Here is a 19,414-nt window from a genome sequence, read left to right as displayed (position 1 = left end):
TTCATTCGAAGCTAAGCAAGCAAGGAGACACATGATGAACACATAATTGTAATAAATCGAATGCAAAATCATTTCGTTCCCTGACACATAGAACAGAAATACGAAATCAACGCGAATGAAAGCGCAGGAATAGTTCATCGAACGTTTTCTCAAATATTAAATTTTCGCAAGAGTATATAAGATTTCTATTCAGCCAAACCATCAAACAGTCGACGCTAAAAACCAAGGTCTCCGCCTTCAATAGTTCTCAGCTCCAGACCAGACGAAAAAACACACCAGAGTTTCAGGAAAATCTTGCAGCAGAAAATTGGCCTTTTTGTCGGTGTCGTTAAAGAGGCTTAATGACATTAAGTTAAAACTGCGGGCCAGTGTTGTTCTAAGAATATCGCGCGCCGCTTAAAATCACACCCTTAGAATTGTGCGAAATCTCCGGACGTCAGCGCTGCCTTTGCTATTCAACCTGTGAGCAGCTCGGTCTGCTGGAACAGCAGCTGCATAGCGGGCTTTTGGGCAAGAGTATTATTTTCTACATAGGAAATGTGAGCGCATATGTTGAATTAATGCATGGGTATTATTTCCTACATAGGAAATGTTAGTGCATATGTTGAGTCAGTGTATGGGTATTATTTTCCATATATGAAATGTGAATACATATGGTGAATTGATGCATGGGTATTATTTCGTAATCCTTTAAACGTTAGTGTATATGTTGAGTTGATGCAAGGATATTATCCTACATAGGATACGTTAGTGCATATGTTGAGTCAGTGCATGGGTATTATTTCTTACATATGAAATAATATCATCGTTAGTCAGTGAATTGATGCATGGGTATTATTTCCTACATAGGAAACGTAAGTGCACATGTTGAGTCAATGCAGCATTAAGATGATTTTTCACGTAAAAAATTGTAGCGGCAAAAGTTGGCATGGATACGAAACTGTAAGTCTGTTTCTCTGCCATAGCTTGTGGATCTTTTGAATTATTTGAAAGTTGAAAACAATTTAGTTTTGTTTCCACATGCGTGAATTAACCTTGAAGCGTATGCATAAAGATGTTATATAAAGAACTAGCCACCTAGCAGTCATATGCCGCTGAGCCTTTCTAAAAATATGCGCATTAAATGAAATAATCTGCGTAAACATTTTACATAGGTTCAAGATAAACTAATTTTCTGATTTTATACATAAAACAGAACTAAATAAAAACGGTGGTTGCGGCATATTGTAAATGCAAATTCCTACAAAATAATATAAATCATAAACGGAAAGAATTTCGTTGAACCAAAAGCCTCTGCGCGAACTTCAACGAGACTATCCCAGTTCATTTGAATAAAAGAAAACCTGAGCGTGGGATTAAAAGAAGACGACTGGCAGGACTCGAGAAACGCCTGCACAACCACGCATCGTATTTATACCGGGATGAAGGAACACAGGCGCATCAAAGAAACGTCCCCGCAACGAAACCTCAACAAACGCTACGTTTCAGGAATCCTTCACCAAGTAACCCGATTATAAATACCAAGTACATATATGAATTACTAAAAAAAATATTTTAAAAACAATTATTGCTCGGAAACAAATTTAAAAAATTAAACTAAAACAAAAATAGCGTTTTAATCTGGAAATATAAACAAAATCCGCTTGAATCTGAAAGAATACAATAATAAACTCTGAGTAAGAACATAAGGTAATATGTTGAAAGTACGTTCCCTTTCAGTCTAAGCCCTGCTGAATTAAGGTGAATTAATTCTCGAATGTAAAGCATACTTTAATAGGCATAAGTAGGGTAAATTTTAATAGCGCAAAGATACAAACATTAGCGAGAACGGCCATTAGCAGGGAGTTTAGTCTGCGGAGAGAGGACAGATGGCACAGCGTTTTTTTGCTACTTTGTAAATACGCACTAAAACTGCGGCACCGCCATACATGCAGGCTTCTGTAACGTGAACGCTAGCAAAGACAAACTTGCTCGCTCATTGCAACATGTGATCCTCAAATACGAGAATAAATTAACAGGGTACAGAATTTAAATTCATGCCGTTGTGATAATGGGGCTAATATAGGGGCATAGGACTTGATCAGAAGTTGCCGTCTGAAAACGTCACTGGGATCAGTCAGTGACGCTACGTTTGGGGTTAAGCGGAAATGTTTTTGAAAAACTCGAATTCGAAATCGTTTAGGTGACAAATCAAAAGCATTTGCAAAGTTTTTTTAGCGTGATTTGAAGAAAAAATTAACTTCCATGGGCACATATGGAAATAGTTAACTACAAATCATTAAAATTTTTGGAGCCTCGGGAATAGAGAATACATCTCGCATAACAAAAGATTTGAGTCACTTCTAGAAAAGTGAACGCACAGAAGTGTATGTTTTTGGTAGATAAAATAAATCAAAATCCGAGGAGAAATATCACTGAATTTATCAGAACCTGCCACAAGTCCAAACATTTGCGACACATGGAGTGACGTGCAGCGTAGAGAGACAAGAGAGACATGCAGGATTGTAAATGCAATGACTGTTAACTCTCGCGGATCTCACCTCTGACGTAGAGGTTAATGAGTTTACTGAAGGCAGTTCCCACGGAGTTCTCTGCCACACATTCGTACTTGCCACNAAAGCAGAAATAATACATTAAATTACATGAAATTAATTTTAATTAAACACTACAATGATTGTAAAAGCAGAAATAATACATTAAATTACATGAAATTAATTTTAATTAAACACTACAATGATTGTAAAAGCAGAAATAATACATTAAATTACATGAAATTAATTTTAATTAAACACTACAATGATTGTAAAAGCAGAAATAATACATTAAATTACATGAAATTAATTTTAATTAAACACTACAATGATTGTAAAAGCAGGAATATTACACGAAATAATTTAGGAGCAATAAATTTAATTTTAATTGATGTGAAGTGTTAAATTAACATGACCTCCGCTTCAAACATGTATTCTTCAATAAAGGTCTATTCACGGTAAAAATAGGCATTAAAGGAGAATATAAGTCTGCGAGTGTTTACAAAGAAAAAAAAATTTCAGTTACAAGAGGAAATATGTCATAAATCGATCGATACATTCGCTTGCTCGAAAATTAATAATAATAGTAATAACAATGTTTTGTGCTATGAAGTAATTAATGGCCTACAATCTTTAATAGCTGCTAATGAAATTTTTTGGGTTGTTCCTTCATTCTTACAGTAAAATTGATCTTCTCTGTTTAATTACGAACAAAATTTTCCTGGTATTTAGAAACATAGACAGAGAAATCCTTGAATGAGCACACATGCTCATGACGACGCGATGTTGTGATGTTGCAAAGCAACATCACAGTCAAGATGAACGTGTTTTTTTAAATGCACCATATTAGTATAAAAATGATGTAAAAATCGATTATTATACAAGCGCCAAAAAACACTTCGCAGACGGTCCCAACAAATGACATTAATTTTGGGAAAAAATTGCTTCGCAAGGGAAAGGAAATATTCTAACAAGAGGCTGACAAACACTACAAAAGAGTTAAAAAATTCTAAAAACAGAGCTGAATGAAAAATAACAAGTGTCACCTAAAAAGATGACAAAACATATTTTGCTCATAAGCAATTACCTTCAATACCAATGCTTCCGATATTTCGATACAGTTTCTCCGAGCAACTCAGCACGCCACAAAACACACGTCTTATTATCGTCGCACATGAAGAAGTGTCTTAATAAGGAGTCAGTGACTTGCGATAATGATTACACAATACGCTCGGCAAAATCTCTCATAAGCCGTCCATAGAAAATAACGGGCTTAGCAGGCCGGCAGATTTGGGCAGAGCCGAGACGAGTGTGACAGCCAACGATCCCTTACCGAATCTTACGAGCAAATTGGGACCTGCGTGCTGGGATATTCTCACCTTATTGATACCCATTCACTTGCTGATGAATGGTTATGGAAAAATGCTTCATAAAAATTGTTGAATTGCGTATTATTCACTTCCGTTTATTGACATGATCATAGGAAAAATTACGTTAGGTTTTAACATTTGGTTTTGAAAGGGCATGAATCAAAAGCTGGTCAAACCATTTCAAATGTATAAAAAAGTATCAACAATAAAATGAAAATTTGACTACGAAAAAGGACAACAAATAAACTCTTGGACAAAGGGCGCTGCAGAAATAAAAATTTCAGCAAGATTTTCAGTAACATTTTGCGGTGAGGGTGAATTCAACCTTTTATATTATTTTTTTTAAGTAGAGGGTGAGTTCACCCTTTTATATTATTATTTTTTTAAAGAGAGGGTGAGTTCACCCTTTTATATTATTGTTTTTTTTCAAGTAGAGGGTGAGTTCACCCTTTTAAATTATTTTTTTTCGAGAAAGTGTGGGTTCACCCTGGAGACCTTCAAGAAACGACCGGATATGTCCCTGATTATCCGAATCAAAAGTTGCGAATCGGATCGTAAGTCTCATTTGAGGGGCAAACAGCTAGAGCACGAATGTTGATGCTTTATTGGGCTTGTCGGTGCAATGATAATTACGTTAAAAAGATGACTTCTAAATAATTCATTTCATGACTGAGCATGAGATTTTTAATGACACAGAAGCTCCAGCACGCCGACAACTTCACTCATTTCTGACCTTTGTCCTGATCAGAAGCAAGCAGCCGGTACATCTTGTATTAGACTCGGTGCCAAATGCTTAAAACCATAATATAACGGGTTTTCATGGATTTAAAACATAATATAAGGGTTTTTCATGGTTTTAAAACCATAATATATTGATATATTATTATATCAATACATATATATTAATTGCATTGTTGTGTACTTGCAGCACTCGTTTCGGAGGGAGAAGATGCAGCAGATTTCCTCGCCAGTAACAACAGGTGATTCTAATGTAGGGAGGATTTTAGTAGAACACACGACTGTGCTTTGAGACGAACTTAGATCGAAAATGGCATATGACTTGTAATGGCATATACATAGATCGAAAATGGCATATGACTTGTAGAAATATAGTTGCGAGGCGCAATTTGTTTGACGAGAAGGGAAAAAAGCTTCTAAGTTCAGAGAAATTCGAAATGTAAAATAAATTGAGTGATTTTCACATCATCAATTTTATCGATGTGAAAATCGATAAAATTTTTAATTCAGACACTGAATGCATTGAACTTTAACTATAAATCTAAAACTAACGCTCTTATGAAAGATCTAAACAAAAAACTTATGAAAGACCTAAACGCCCATATGAAAGACCCAAACAAAATTAAAATTGATTTATTGCTTGTCGGAAATAGCCCAAATAAAACAACAAACATATGCAGAATAGAATCAGCGAGATGCAGCCCTTTGCTTCTCCTAGCTCCCACGAGGCAGAGGAGCTAAACGAATGCGCGCAAAACTGAGAGCGCTACAAGCTACCTTGATTATACCTCTTGCTCCGACGCTGCCGACCTTCTGCAGCGGGGGTCAAGAGAATAGTAACGTGTCAGAGGGATAATCGTGACGGTGAACAGTGCACACCCGACATAGACGTGGGGGCCAAGAGAATAGCAACTTGTCAGAGGGATAGTCGGGACGGTGCACAGTGCACACCCGGCATAGACGCAGGGGCCAAGAGAATAGCAACTTGTCAGAGGGATAGTCAGGACGGAGCACAGTGCACACCCGGCATAGACGCAGGGGCTAAGAGAATAGCAACTTTTCAGAGGGATAGTCGGGACGGTGCACAGTGTATATCCGACATAGACGTGGGGGCCAAGAGAATAGCAACTTGTCAGAGGGATAATCGTGACGGTGCACAGTGCACACCCGACATAGACGCGGGGGCCAAGAGAATAGCAACTTGTCAGAGGGATAGTCGTGATGGGTGCACAGTGTACACTGTACACCCAACGTAGACGCGGGGGCCAACAGAATAGGAAATTGTCATGCAGGGGGATAGTCGTGATGGGTGCACAGTGCACACCCGGCATAGACGCGGGGGCCAAGAGAACAGTAATTCATCAAAGGGAAGATCGAAACTCTATACAGTCATAGAGGCTCGAGAACTATATAAAAATATTTACTAATCATTGGCACTTTAACATTCACTGAAAAATAGTGTCAAAAAGTGGGAGTTCGTGTCTTTGATGGGAAAGATGACAATTTTACTGCCTTCAAATAATAAATCTACTATTATAATACTTATCATTACAAATACCGTTGATTTCTACCCTGGATGTATAATTTCTTTTCACAATCAATTCCAAAAATAAATAAGATCAACCAGTATCGCAGTTGGGCCGGCAACAGGAGCCTAATTTTAATATAGACTTCAGAATATCGTTAATGCTAACTTTCAGCCTGGCCATTCAACCTAAACTTAGGCAAATAGAGAAGGCTTAGGCGACTTATGTAATTAACGGGAAAACTTTTCGAGGCGAAGTTTTGCCAACAAAAATACTAGATTCATCGGCAATGAACTCGAAATCGAACTGATTTTGCTCATCTCTAACCAAGGGAAAGAAAAATGTGCCGAAACCTTCGTGATTGATCACGAAGGAAACGAAGAAATGGCAAAACAATTTTCGACTAAACGCAATAAACAGCCTTACACTTTATATAAATGATGGTGGGAACTGTTCGCGTTTGCATTCATTTATCATTCTAAATTAAATAGCGACGGTACACATAAAAAAATTAGCCTTTAAAAAAGTAATAATGTGAAATTACCTACAGACAAACTTCACTATAAATTATTTTTGTTGCATTGATAACATGTCGTAATTCGGAGCTATTTCAACGTCGCAGAACCGTCGCATTCAATATTTATCATATTCAATAAAACGAGCTTTCCTTCATCAATTGATGTGCCCATTAACGTATTTTTTTTACCTCGTCCGAAACTTTCAACGGTATCAGAGTTTTGAGAAGAAATCTCATATAAATAAACACTTATCTCTATCGGTTCAGACAAACCGTAGCGACGGAGCTTCTTTGAAGTTAAAAATTTTCTAAATATGCTGAGGTATTTCTCTAAATACCCAAAAAGGATCGCTGGAAGTGGGCACTGTTCCCGAAGATATATCCGTTGGAATTGCGCCGACAGTTGGGCGACTCAATCTTGCACAATTGAGAAAGATCCACAAATGCCGTCTAAGTCGTTAGCACGAAGACTCGTACGTAAAGAGTGCGATTTTAGGAATCCAGAAGCCAATGCCATATCCATTAGAGGTCTCAATTATCGGTGGCAAAAGCGCAGCCGGCGAACACGGTTCTTGCCTTAGCAACGAAGCTTCTTCCTTCAAATTTCCTAGAAAAAGTCAGTTCCTATGATGCGAGAACACAGAGACGCATCTATACATGCATGATGTTACCACGCATTTCACGGTGCGCACCAGGACGATGACGTTATGACCCCCTAAAGAACTTCAAATCCTGGCAATATCGAAGCGAGAGAGCAAGTCTGACGATGTGAGATGAACTAAAAATGAAGTTATCGTGGAAATGGATTCGGAGAATCAGCGCCTTAGCAACACAGTGATCAGTTTTGTCTGAGATAATCAAAATAATTGATAAGCTTAGTCGTCAACTATACAGTTATCAATAGTAAACTGCTACCAAGTTTTTAGCTAAAAATATTTTAAATACTTTCAAGTTAAAAGTACAGCAACACAAGTACGACATCCCGAAGAATACAAATAAATATAAAAAGTAAGGAAAAATGAATAACGTTCGACGTAGCCATAACACAGAACGTCTACAGCAACCTTTGTAATATTCGCATGCTAATTATACCAAGCCCTGTGATTGATAGGAGTGGCTTCTTAACATACCTGGCAAATTAAGTATTTGATAAACGACATTAATGAACTCGAAGACATCGTGTGCTTTACAGATGAAGAGTCCAACACCCCAAACATGAAAGATTCGAGCTGGCAAAATGGCAGGATGACAACCGAGAGGTTCGATGCTAAAGCAGAAATGTAAAACATTTGAGCCACAACAAAATTATAGTGAGATTTAAACACTTTTAAAAATACTTACAAATACAATTTGCATCAATTGTAGACGTTTTGAATCATGAAATAAAAAAATGTAACTCAGTCCTCACTGCTGTGAGTGACAGAGAGCGCATTTTCTCGTCGACGAAAACTTGAGGTCACGGACGGACGGACAGACGGACGGACGGACGGACGGACAGACAGACAGACAGACAGAGGGACATGGCGAGCACAATAGTGCATTTTTTCCATAAATGAGAAAATGCGCTAAAAAGCGAGGCATATACCAATTTCGATAAAAAAAACAATTAGTGGACGAAAAACGAGTTCCATACAAGCTGAACTAGGCCATTAAAATAACTGAAAGTAAGGCTCACTACACATTTAGTAGCACAGAATTGTGCAGAAGTAAAGAGACTTCGGAAGCTGTAATTTGCAAAGTACTTTCCAGGAAGCCGCGCGGGCAGATAACGTTGGCGCTGTCTAAGCAAAGTTCCAATAAAGAAGAGTTCAATAGTTTAAGAAGAGACTTGGTATTTATAGGATGGTGGTGGAACTGCACTTAAGAGAGTCTTGAGGCAGCAAATGGTTGCATTGGTGCACACCACGCACCAGATTGCGCTCTAAGAGCTTTCTTATTACCCACAATATTGCCCACTTCATTGCGCTCACCTAACTCCGAATTGCATGCTGAATTAAAGTCGGGGCAGCGTGGAGGTCATCGTGAACAACTGCCGCGTGCAAACCTTGTACTTTTTTGGCAAGTGTTCATCGGGGAATAAGTACATACACAGCGCAGGGACAACGCCGAGAACAACGGTATACCAGAGGGGAAGAACAGCAGCAGCACTAGACGCATTTGCACAGCAACACCTGAACTTGTTTCTTCTGTAAATAGAAGGGCCGAGAACAACGCCGAGAACAAGAGGGGAAGAACCAGTAACACCTGAACCTGTTTCTTCTGTAAATAGAAAGGCCGAGAACAACGCCGAGTACAACGGTATACCAGAAGGGAAGAACAGCAGCAGCACTAGCTGCATTTGCACAGCAACACCTGAACTGGTTTCTTCTGTAAATAGAAGGACTGTGTCGTGATAGCTCGAACACGTTCCATGCAGTTCTTTTCTTACGACCTGAGCTCACCACAACACGACGTGTACTTCACAACGCCGCTGTGTTGTCCCTGATGGCCGTTCATGCGCCAGACTCAACAACATTTCCCATGTACAGATTTGCATCACAATACCAAAAGACTTCCAAGTAATAACAAACATGCGGGCCAAATAAAAAAATGAAGCTTACATCCATTAAATTAAACTATTTTTTTAAGTAAACCTTGTTTACATCCATTATCCACACTTGCTTACATTAGCGCAATCTGGATAACCGTCATGCATACGGCAAGGAACAGATGCTACTTTGACTTACCAAATAAATTAAACGAATGCACTAAAGATGAACCTTCTACATTCGACGAGATAGCCATAAATAATTCATTAAAGTTTCATAGGCAGTCCGAATAGAAGACACTCTTTCTTCATCTCAATCTGCACGGTACGTCCAATTCATCGCATCCGCGGCGCTCAGTTAACCACTGACTTTTACCAAACCTCTCCATCATGAAAGGATTACCTAAAAAATTCTTCTAAATACGGGAAATTTAAAAGTTCTATTGAGGAACACTTTGGCGTAGTGAGAGAGTGGAATTTGAAGGGAGGGTAGAGAGAGATCATCCAGCGGTATAGGAACGTAGGAAAAGCACAGGCTCGGCCATGATGGATCAGCGGCGCCGGCAACTCGTTCGCCGATAGATTACCAACAGACACCCAATAAATCATTAGCTAACTTCGCTGGATAAAGAGAGAAAGTTTACTGGACTAAAAGCGCTGTTTCGCGCCACTGAAAGATAAATGAAACTGCGGCTACAGTTGGAATATTCGATTTAACAATATATAGTAAAGAGAATAAAAGCGATAAACTGATTGCACCGCATAGTGTCATTGTTCATATGAATGCAATTTGTTTCATTGTAGGAGATTAGTGACTTTCAATGTCAAAACTAAAATCGCTTGAAGCCAACAATAATCTCAGATAAAGCTATTGTACGTCCATAAGCACTTTGCAATAATAAGAAAACTGATTGAGATCATAAGGAAAATATTTGTTTGATATTCCATTACACAACTAAGAAACTATAGGGTAAACAGTACTTCAAAGTGAGACAGATGCTTTAAATTATTATAAAGCAATTCTGGGTCCACTGTTGTCTGTTGGCCATTATAAGATAGAAAATAATTTTGTCCCTGGCTAACATGAATGTTTAATAAAGATAACAGATCCATTGGAGCGATCGAATGAAACCTAAACGGTTTATTATCCAAGTTGAAGGACGCGTCAAGTAATTCAGCAAAAGTCGAATGCTAGTCAAGCCCGAGTCAATAATACATAATTATATTTCTAGGTTTCAGTTTTCTTCCCTTTGACTCTTACTTTTTCGTTTGAATTTTCATTATTCGTAATAATTTCTGCAACTTTCCTTCATCTAAATAAATCAATAAATTCAACGACTAGTCTTCAAGCGAAATAAACCATCTGGCAGATCTCACAGACATTTCCAAAGCTTATGTATTAGCTTGTATGTACAAGCTCAATCTGAAGCGCCATCGAAATGCTGCAAGACAAATACAGAAAATTCGAGTCTCAGACTTGGATGAAGTCAAGTCGCTATAGCTGAGAAGGGAGCCAGACATGCAGAAGTTGGACTCAGTTCTGAGACTGCTTTTCACACAGCCAGATTACCTCATTTTCTACATCAGCGGGCTCATTTCTCTGCCGCCCGCCCCCGGCCTTGATCGTCGCTGCTCTCTACGGGATTATTGAAGCAGACGGAAAGCGACGTTTCCTCTGAGCTCAATAACTTTTACGTGGCTCTCGCTCATCGGCAAACCTGATATTTCCCCACGGGGAACTCGAGCGAGAAAAGGACTTAGGGATGCTCGCGTGCAAGCAATATGGGGAATTATTTACATGGCATAGCTTCGCTAACACTTAATGAATGATTGTTGAGTCCCACCGCGAAAAATTACCAAAATTAACACGCGAGAATTCGTCTCCGGCAACATTCAGCGCATGCAATAAAACAGTTCAATTATTTAACAGAAATTATAACTTAATATTTTCGCAATTTTACAAAAAGGCTCTAGAATTGTATAAAGTTGTTCATTTAAAGACACTGGACAAACATCCCTTTCATCAGAGCACGTTGCTTACAACGAGAAGTGCACCTTCAAAATCTCCTTCGAGACCGAACAACATTCTTATTTCAGTGGAGATCGAATGGTGGCTGAGTCGTGACGATGGAATGCCTTGCTAATGGCTGCTGCGACGAGAGTAACGCTGCAAAATGTCAGCATTAATTAACAACAAGAAGTGAAACAGTCGTTGCGGGACGTGGCTTCGCTGATGGATTCATGCATAGTGACGCTGCGCTACACGACCAAATTAATTTCCCGCGACCGTGTACTACAATAAATGATACACTGCATGCCTGACAATTGACAGCTCCACCTAGGAGGACGATATCGCTCCAGCGTCAACGTATAAGCTGTGATAATTAAAAGCGTGAGCTGCAGATATGTGGTGTTCAACATGAGCAAGAACATCAAATTAAACCGGCGAATGCAAAATAAGAGATTTTTACAAAAAGAAAGATAAATGAATACCCGATGTGTAAAGTTGAAAGGTAATTCATATACCAAACGACGAATGTAAAGAGACGAAAATGTAATACGGCACAAGAAGGATGCATGAAAAGGTGTGCAATGAAGAACGTACTTTAGAAAGTACAGTAAATAATTCTTTACAAGAACTTAATTTCTATACAAAGAGAAAAAATATAACTCAGTATTACATACTGCAGCGAGTAAGAGAGAGCGCAATTTCTCGTCGACGAAAACGTGGTCACGGACGGACGGACGGACATGACGAGCACTATAGCGCCTTTTTTCCAGAAATGAGAAAATGCGCTAAAAAGTATAAATGAATACTGAAGTAAGATGAAGACTTGGCAGGCGCTGAAGACAAAGCTCGTAGTTACGGTTGGAACAAATGAGGTGCAGAAGCCTTTAGTGGAGTGCAGGGAGGAAGGTGAACACAAGTCAGATCAAAAGAAAATTGACTGCATTATGCGCTGCCTCCACAACCGAAGGCAAAGCATTGCCAGCAGCACAAGCGTCTTAGCAACTGAGATGTTAAACCAGCAGCACAGACGACTCAGCAACTGAGATGTTAAGCCAGCAGCACAGACGACTCAGCAACTGAGATGTTAAGCCAGCAGCACAGACGACTCAGCAACTGAGATATTAAGCCAGCAGCACAAGCGTGTCAGTAGTTCAGAATAAAGGAGGCTCTGACGAATACCAGAGCTCGTCTGCCACACCTTACCGCGTTGTTTGGCAATCTGCTCTCCTTTTTGCAGACTGGCTTAGGATTGTAACTGCTAGAACTTACATATGTACGTGAAATGTTGATGAAGAAGTTTTGCACTTCCGACAATAACATGATCAAAGTTGTACATTAAATAGAGTAAGGAAGCCAAATTTAAAACCTGCCCGGCAAATCCACGATTTCAGGGAATTGAAGCAAGCAATTTCTTCCACACAACTTCAAGACCTGAGGTGTGGAACTCACGAGACTAATTCTTCCCAAGTCTGCGCATATAAACGTACAAGCTTCAATACGCTTTAGCAGGATTTATTGTTTATTTTTACAATCGAAGTGAACGACGAGCATAATAATATTGTAATTTAAATTGACATAAAGCAATATAGTAATTAATGGGAAAAATTATTTGAGGATTGATGCAGACCAGAAATTTTAACCGATCCGAATTCGAAAGGGTCATAGATTGCTTTCAAATGCAGTTGAAGGGCTATCAAGTAGTTATCGAGCAGTTTCATTTCCTTCATAATTTCACAGTCATAAATGAACTGCATAATAGAAGAGAAAATTTGACGTAATTATTCCGAAATAAACATAACATAGACAAGCTCATAACATGAAAACAACGTAAAAAGACTAAACAAAACAATCACATGTTACAATGTAAAACAAAAAATTGCTACAAATTTTTACTACAAAACAAATTTCTAGCAAAAAATTGCAAACAAGTTACTACAAAACAAAACTCTGAAACAAAACCGTCAAAAAATTTATTAGAACTCACCGGAGCTAAGGACGGAGAAGCGAGGGTTCGAGAGGTCAATGGGTACATGGTCCTTGTACCAGGTGACGTTAGGCTTGGGGTCGCCGTAAGCATCGCATACGAGCAGCGCGGTGTGTTCGATCTCCACGGCCTTCGTCTTGGGCTCAGACCGGAATGTTGGGAAGCCCGCGGGTAGCTCGTTGCCTGCAAGTCACAATAATTCTTGATTATAGCGTAGCAAATAACGGGGATAAACGTGTGGATGATAGAGCTGCATAAGCAGCAAATTGTGGTACTGGTATAAACGTACGGATGATAGAACAACATATTGTGATACTGGGATTAAGGTATGGATGATAGAGCAGCATTTACAGCAGCAAATTGTGATACTGGGATAAACCTGTGGATGATAAAGCAGCATATTGTGATACTGGGATAAACCTGTGGATGATAAAGCAGCATATTGTGATACTGGGATAAACGTGTTGATGATAATAGAACAGCATTTGAAGCAGCAAATTGTGATACTGGCATAAACGTGTGGATGATATAGCGGCATTTAAAGCAGCAAATTGTGATACTGGCATAAACGTGTGGATCATAGAGCTGCATTTAAAGCAGCAAATTGTGATGCTGGGATAAACTTGTGGATGATATAGCGGCATTTAAAGCAGCAAATTGTGATACTGGCATAAACGTGTGGATCATAGAGCGGCATTTAAAGCAGCAAATTGTGATAACAAGGATGAACGTATGGATGATGGAGCAGCATATTGTAATACTGGAATGAACGTATGGATGGTAGAGATGCATTTAAAACAGCAAATTGCGATACTGGGATAAAGGTTTGGATGATAGGATAAAGTAAAGATTGAAGTACAGAAAAATAGTTGTAACGGAGATAAATCTAGCGATAATAAGTAGGGATTCAGATAACAGGGGCGAATGTATGCATGGATGAAATCGTAGCCATTGATGGCACAAATGTAATATCATGGATAAATTCTGCACAGCTAATCTTACAAAAAGATAAATAAGAAATGTTAATTAGAATAGATGAGGGATTAAAAGACTATTTCGTTGGACTCTTAGGAAAAAAATAAGCGCTCAAAAAGATGAACTTTTAAACAATTTCTTATGAAGAAACGCAGGAATGTCAAACATGAATGCGAAAAAATTAAACTCAAAATTGAACAAAGAATTAAGCTTATATGCTTAGCTACACAGCTTATGAGAAACACACAAAGATTTCTCTGCTTAATTCAAAATTTATCACGGTTCATGAAAGCGTGAAGGTCATGAATCAACAATGAAAACAACAAGCATCAGAATAAAATTTTTTGAACAATTAATTTCATTCTTTGCTTATGGTTTAAGAGTTCGATTTTCCCAGCTGAGATATGAATAGTCGAAATTAAATTTCTAATGGGTAAAATAAACTGTTGAAAAAAAGATGAGTGGTGAAATAATGAAAATTGAATAAATATTAAATTAGTGATGAGATAATTTAATTATCTCACCACACATAAAAATCTTTAAGGAAAATCCACATATTGGATCATGGCTGATGCGAACATTCAGCGCTACCAGCAGAGCAAAATCCTTCCTTCGTCAAGCTCGCCACTTGTAATTCTTCACTAAATTAGAAATTCTGAAAAATTATCTACGCTCCAACGTTTCAAACAGGAACACTTATTTCCCAATTTGCATACGTCGAGATTTTTAGCGATGCCTACACTGGAAATTCGCGAGAGAAACCCAGTAGGGCGGTAGCGTCGGATTACAGCCTTGAACCTGCATATTTGTAGCCCTCGAGGATGCTTGACGACCGGAGACTCATATCGCACATGCAAATTCACAGTCAAGTCCAAAAATTTAATGAGACACTTTTTGAAACACCGTTCAAGTCTGGCGACACGAAATCAACTCAATTAAATTCTCAAGACAGTTACTTAGTAAAGATCGCTTGTCTTCACCTAGATTTCTGGCTTAATTTCTTGTATATATGGACTAACCAAAGCTGATCATACACATAGAGTAAACAATATCATACACCATCGCATTAGACGAGGAACTGATGACATTAAATCAAGAGCCAACTTCAATGCATCAACCCAGTGAAAATTTACAGACGCGGCAGCTTCTGATTTAGATTACCAGAAGCTGGGGCGACTCTAAATTTTGTTAGGGAAGTTGCATTAGAACTTCTCCTTAGGTCATGCTTGTGAGCGATTGGGTTTATACAATCGATCAAAATTTGACTGTGAACCCCAAACATAGCAACTCCTTGTATCTTTAGTGCGGTAATGAAACATGATTCGCGATACTGCCGCTTTCATTTTTTTACTTCAATTGTCACGGTAGAAAACATTGTTATCATCTGACGGAATTCGAGATAATCTACTGAGATGTTAAACTTGAAATACTTTCATTAATTTTTTTCTAAATAAATATATGTAAATATCATATCGCATGAGTACACAAGTAAACTATTTAGGACATATTGGGCAGTTTGTGAGTGTAAATACATGACGTTTTGTATCTCATGAGTAACTAATTATTAGAAATTTTCAACAGTCTGCATGATAATGTAACAGCGTAGCCAGATTAGAGAGAACATTTTTTAACAAATAGGAATGATAATAATATTAGCTAAGCTAGACGATAGCGAAAGGAGTAGTAAAGAACTACCATAAAGCATCAATTTATTCTGGGAAAATGCTTGAACACTCGAAACATGTTCGAAATTAAGTAAATGGACACTAAAGCTAATGTATATCATACCATGGGTGTGCAACTTTAATAATTAGCGCACGTTTAACTTCGTAATACAACTGCGCACAACAAAAACATGTATTACACAAAAACAACTCAGCACACAACAAAAATATGTATTACACAAAAACAACTCTGCACACAGCAAAAATATGTATTACACAAAAACAACTCTGCGCACAACAAAAATATGTATTACACAAAACAACTCTGCACACAACAAAAATATGTATTACACAAAACAACTCAGCACACAACAAAAATATGTATTACACAAAACAACTCTGCACACAGCAAAAATATGTATTACACAAAAACAACTCTACANAGGCAAAGGTATATAGGCAGCCGTATATAGGCAACCTTATATAGGCAACCGTATATAGGCAGCTGTATATAGGTAGCCGTATATAGGCAACCGTATATAGGCATCCGTATATAGGCAACCGTATATAGGCAACCGTATTTAGGCGGCCATACGGGAGCGTCTGGTGCAACAGCCGCTGCATGTATTAACCCATGTAGCAGAGGTCAACGTAAGATGCATCAACTATGAAGTCAACGCATAATAATTCAACAATAAAGTAACGTAATGAAAAATGACTCAACTTTAAGGAAATTAACGTGTAATATTTTAACTATAACGAAAGTTAACGTAATATAACCCAACTATAGCATACGTTTGCGTTAGATGACCCAACTTTAACGTAAGTTAAGGTAAAATACCCTAACAAATACGTAAGCTAACGTAAGATACCCTAAAAATAGCATAAGTTGACATAAGATACCCTAACAATAACGTAAGTTGACGTAAGATACCCTAACAATAACGTAAGTTAACGTAAGATACCCTAAAAATAACGTAAATTAACGTACGATACCCTAAGTATAACGTACACCTACACTAGCAATAACCTTCATATTTTAGGTTGATGCGCTGAAGTCATGTCTACGAAGTTGATGGATAAATTTACGCTAGGAATAACATGCAGGAAAAAAACGAAATAGAAATTGCCGGGAAATAATCATAATCATATGGCGATATGAAATAAAATCTCTCGTTGAGAAAACTTTACTTGACCATAAATCAAAGAAAAAATGTCATTGCAAGTAAAACCTTGTCAATATAGTTGCCTCCAACATTACGCGTGAGCCGTAGGCTAGGCAGTCAAACTTAATAAAGAATGTGCAGACGGTGAAAAAAAACATAGAAAAACCAAGTAAGAGCGAAGCAGCCTTTACGCCTTAAAAAGCGTAGCAACATTTTAGTCCTGACTGAACAATCAAAATCTGAAATTAGTATGCATATGAACTAAAGCATTCAGCCTATTTTGTTGTAAGATCCAGCGTCTGAATTATGCCACCATCCACTTCAATTACATGCAGTGTTTTATGTATCGCCCAACTTAAACCGTCTCACGAAAAATCATACCAGCTATCGTTGAAATTATCAAGACTCACGAAAAAATAATTCTAGTCATCCTTGAAAATAAATCATGTAAAAATTATGATATATCTTAAACTATATTAGGCTACTGTAATAATAACAGTTTTCTCCAATAACGAAAATTAAAGTAATGCCTGAAACAACTTAAACTATACCAGCATCTGCTCCAATACTGCTTGCTGCAGCTCCAACTATACACGAAAAAATTATTTTAAGGATGAGTAGTTAAATGCCAGAAAATTCCGAACTTTGAAAATAAAGTTAAAATTAATGTTAAGGATGTGTAAAAAAATGTGACAAATCACCGACGAATTAGCGGGCAACACTGCATTTTAGGGAACTGAATTCTGTTCTAAAATGTACAAAATGTCAACGGACCAGAATAGGAGGTCGTTATACCGCAAAAGTAAGCAAAAAGATAATATTTAGGCATTTTAAGTATTTGAAAGAAATCAACCACGAATTATGGCTCTGTGACCGAACACTTATGATATTATGATATGTTAGCTTTTCAGCATTAAAGAAAATATATATTTTTTAATTATCAAAATGGTAGAGCACTCAATACAATAATATCGTCATGTGGATGACAACATCTCGTTCATAAAAGTGTCTGTAATAAAAAATTTACGAACTCTTGACAGAATTTCTCACTCATTAGGTAGATTATATGAATGAAAATAATCAAAAGGCCGAGAATAGAACGAACACTAACTGAATAATAGAAAAATAAACATTAAAATTTTAGAGGTTTACGGAAGAGATAAGTTTTGAGAGAACATTTACATTGAAGCAGCTCTTTTCTACATCGGGCCTCGAACATTAGTCTCGTTAATTGAGGATCACTTCAAGGATTAGAATCCCCACTAAAAAGGCCTTTAATAAGTGTAGGTTTTAGCATTACATCGTCTTTTTACAGTTCAGGACTCATTCATGTCTAAAATAAGAATTTAAAAGCAGAGAAAACGCCAAGTAAATTCGCCATATTTTCAATGAAGTCGTTGCGGAGACCATCATTTTCTTTGCTTTCAAATTCTTGGAAACTTGCGGCTTAAGCAGACTAATGACCAAGACTTATTTTCTAATATTATTTGAAAAAAAAAACGAAATGGAAGCATCAGAAGCAAGCTAAAGGCAGCACAAAAGAACATTAAATACGCGACGATTGTGTGGGTTGATGAGGGACAATTCCAAAATAAAAATGCACATGCAGGAGCTTCCTTAGCGGGTCCGACAAAACGGGTTTTAAAATCCATCGAGAAGACCAACTCCCGAGTCGAAAAGGAAAAACCCGCAAGATAAAACTGCACGACGAATGGTGGGTAATTAGCGCTTCAAATTACTCGCCGAAAAACCACACAGAGCTCATTTGAATGAATCAGGTTTGAAAAGAAAAAAAGACTAGGATTAAAATTGTGATCGGCAGAAGAGCTGTAGGCATGAAAAATTGAGACAACGATCTCCACTAGAACGTACGTGCCGAAGTGTATAAGAGATCTTCACATTATAGCAGCGAGAGCCGTCCCGACTCGTCATCACTGCTATGAAAAACTGCTTTTGAGTCCATCAAGAGCTCAGCCTTGGGGAAACATGAAATTGAATCTCGCACATATTTCACCTGGAAGGCATTTCTAGCGAGGCAAGTTTTACTTACCGAATGAGAATGAGAACTCTAAATGACTTTGATTGCAAACAGTTCAGAAATAATAAATAAATAATAAATAAGTTGCAAACATATCATGAATATGAAAACCATTTTTTTATGCTCGAGTTCATCAAAATTAGTTTGAGATGAACCAAAAAGTCAGGACGTTCAGTGCAGCAGCATACATGAGAGGCTCAGAGATAAACAGATATGAATACAACTTAACGAGACAATGAAACTCAACTAGTTCGTAATAAATAAGCAACATCAAACATATATCATTTGTTCTATTAATTGAGTAGCTTAACGAAATCGTTGATACCCAAGTCAGGGATTGAGAAGGTTGATCGAGTTACTTATGTAG

The 19,414-nt window shown here is 37.8% G+C and overlaps 1 protein-coding gene across 1 annotated transcript in view; it reads right to left on the bottom strand.

Annotated features, from left to right (window-relative positions):
- Positions 1 to 19,414, bottom strand: part of LOC108682264 (tyrosine-protein phosphatase Lar) — a 340,083-nt gene that overhangs the window by 64,749 nt on the left and 255,920 nt on the right. Inside the window, exons 7-9 of the mRNA XM_047879960.1 lie at positions 13,205 to 13,387; positions 12,670 to 12,689; positions 2,541 to 2,607 (exon numbers count right to left, since the gene is read on the bottom strand). Coding sequence (XP_047735916.1) covers positions 2,541 to 2,607; positions 12,670 to 12,689; positions 13,205 to 13,387 — 270 coding nt within the window. The remainder of the gene's footprint in view (positions 1 to 2,540; positions 2,608 to 12,669; positions 12,690 to 13,204; positions 13,388 to 19,414) is intronic.

This window comes from Hyalella azteca, unplaced genomic scaffold, assembly GCF_000764305.2.
Source record: "Hyalella azteca isolate HAZT.00-mixed unplaced genomic scaffold, Hazt_2.0.2 contig4316, whole genome shotgun sequence".
Classification (NCBI taxonomy): domain Eukaryota; kingdom Metazoa; phylum Arthropoda; class Malacostraca; order Amphipoda; family Hyalellidae; genus Hyalella; species Hyalella azteca.
Note: the sequence above shows the minus strand (reverse complement) of the source record. Positions and strands in the feature narration are given on the sequence as shown.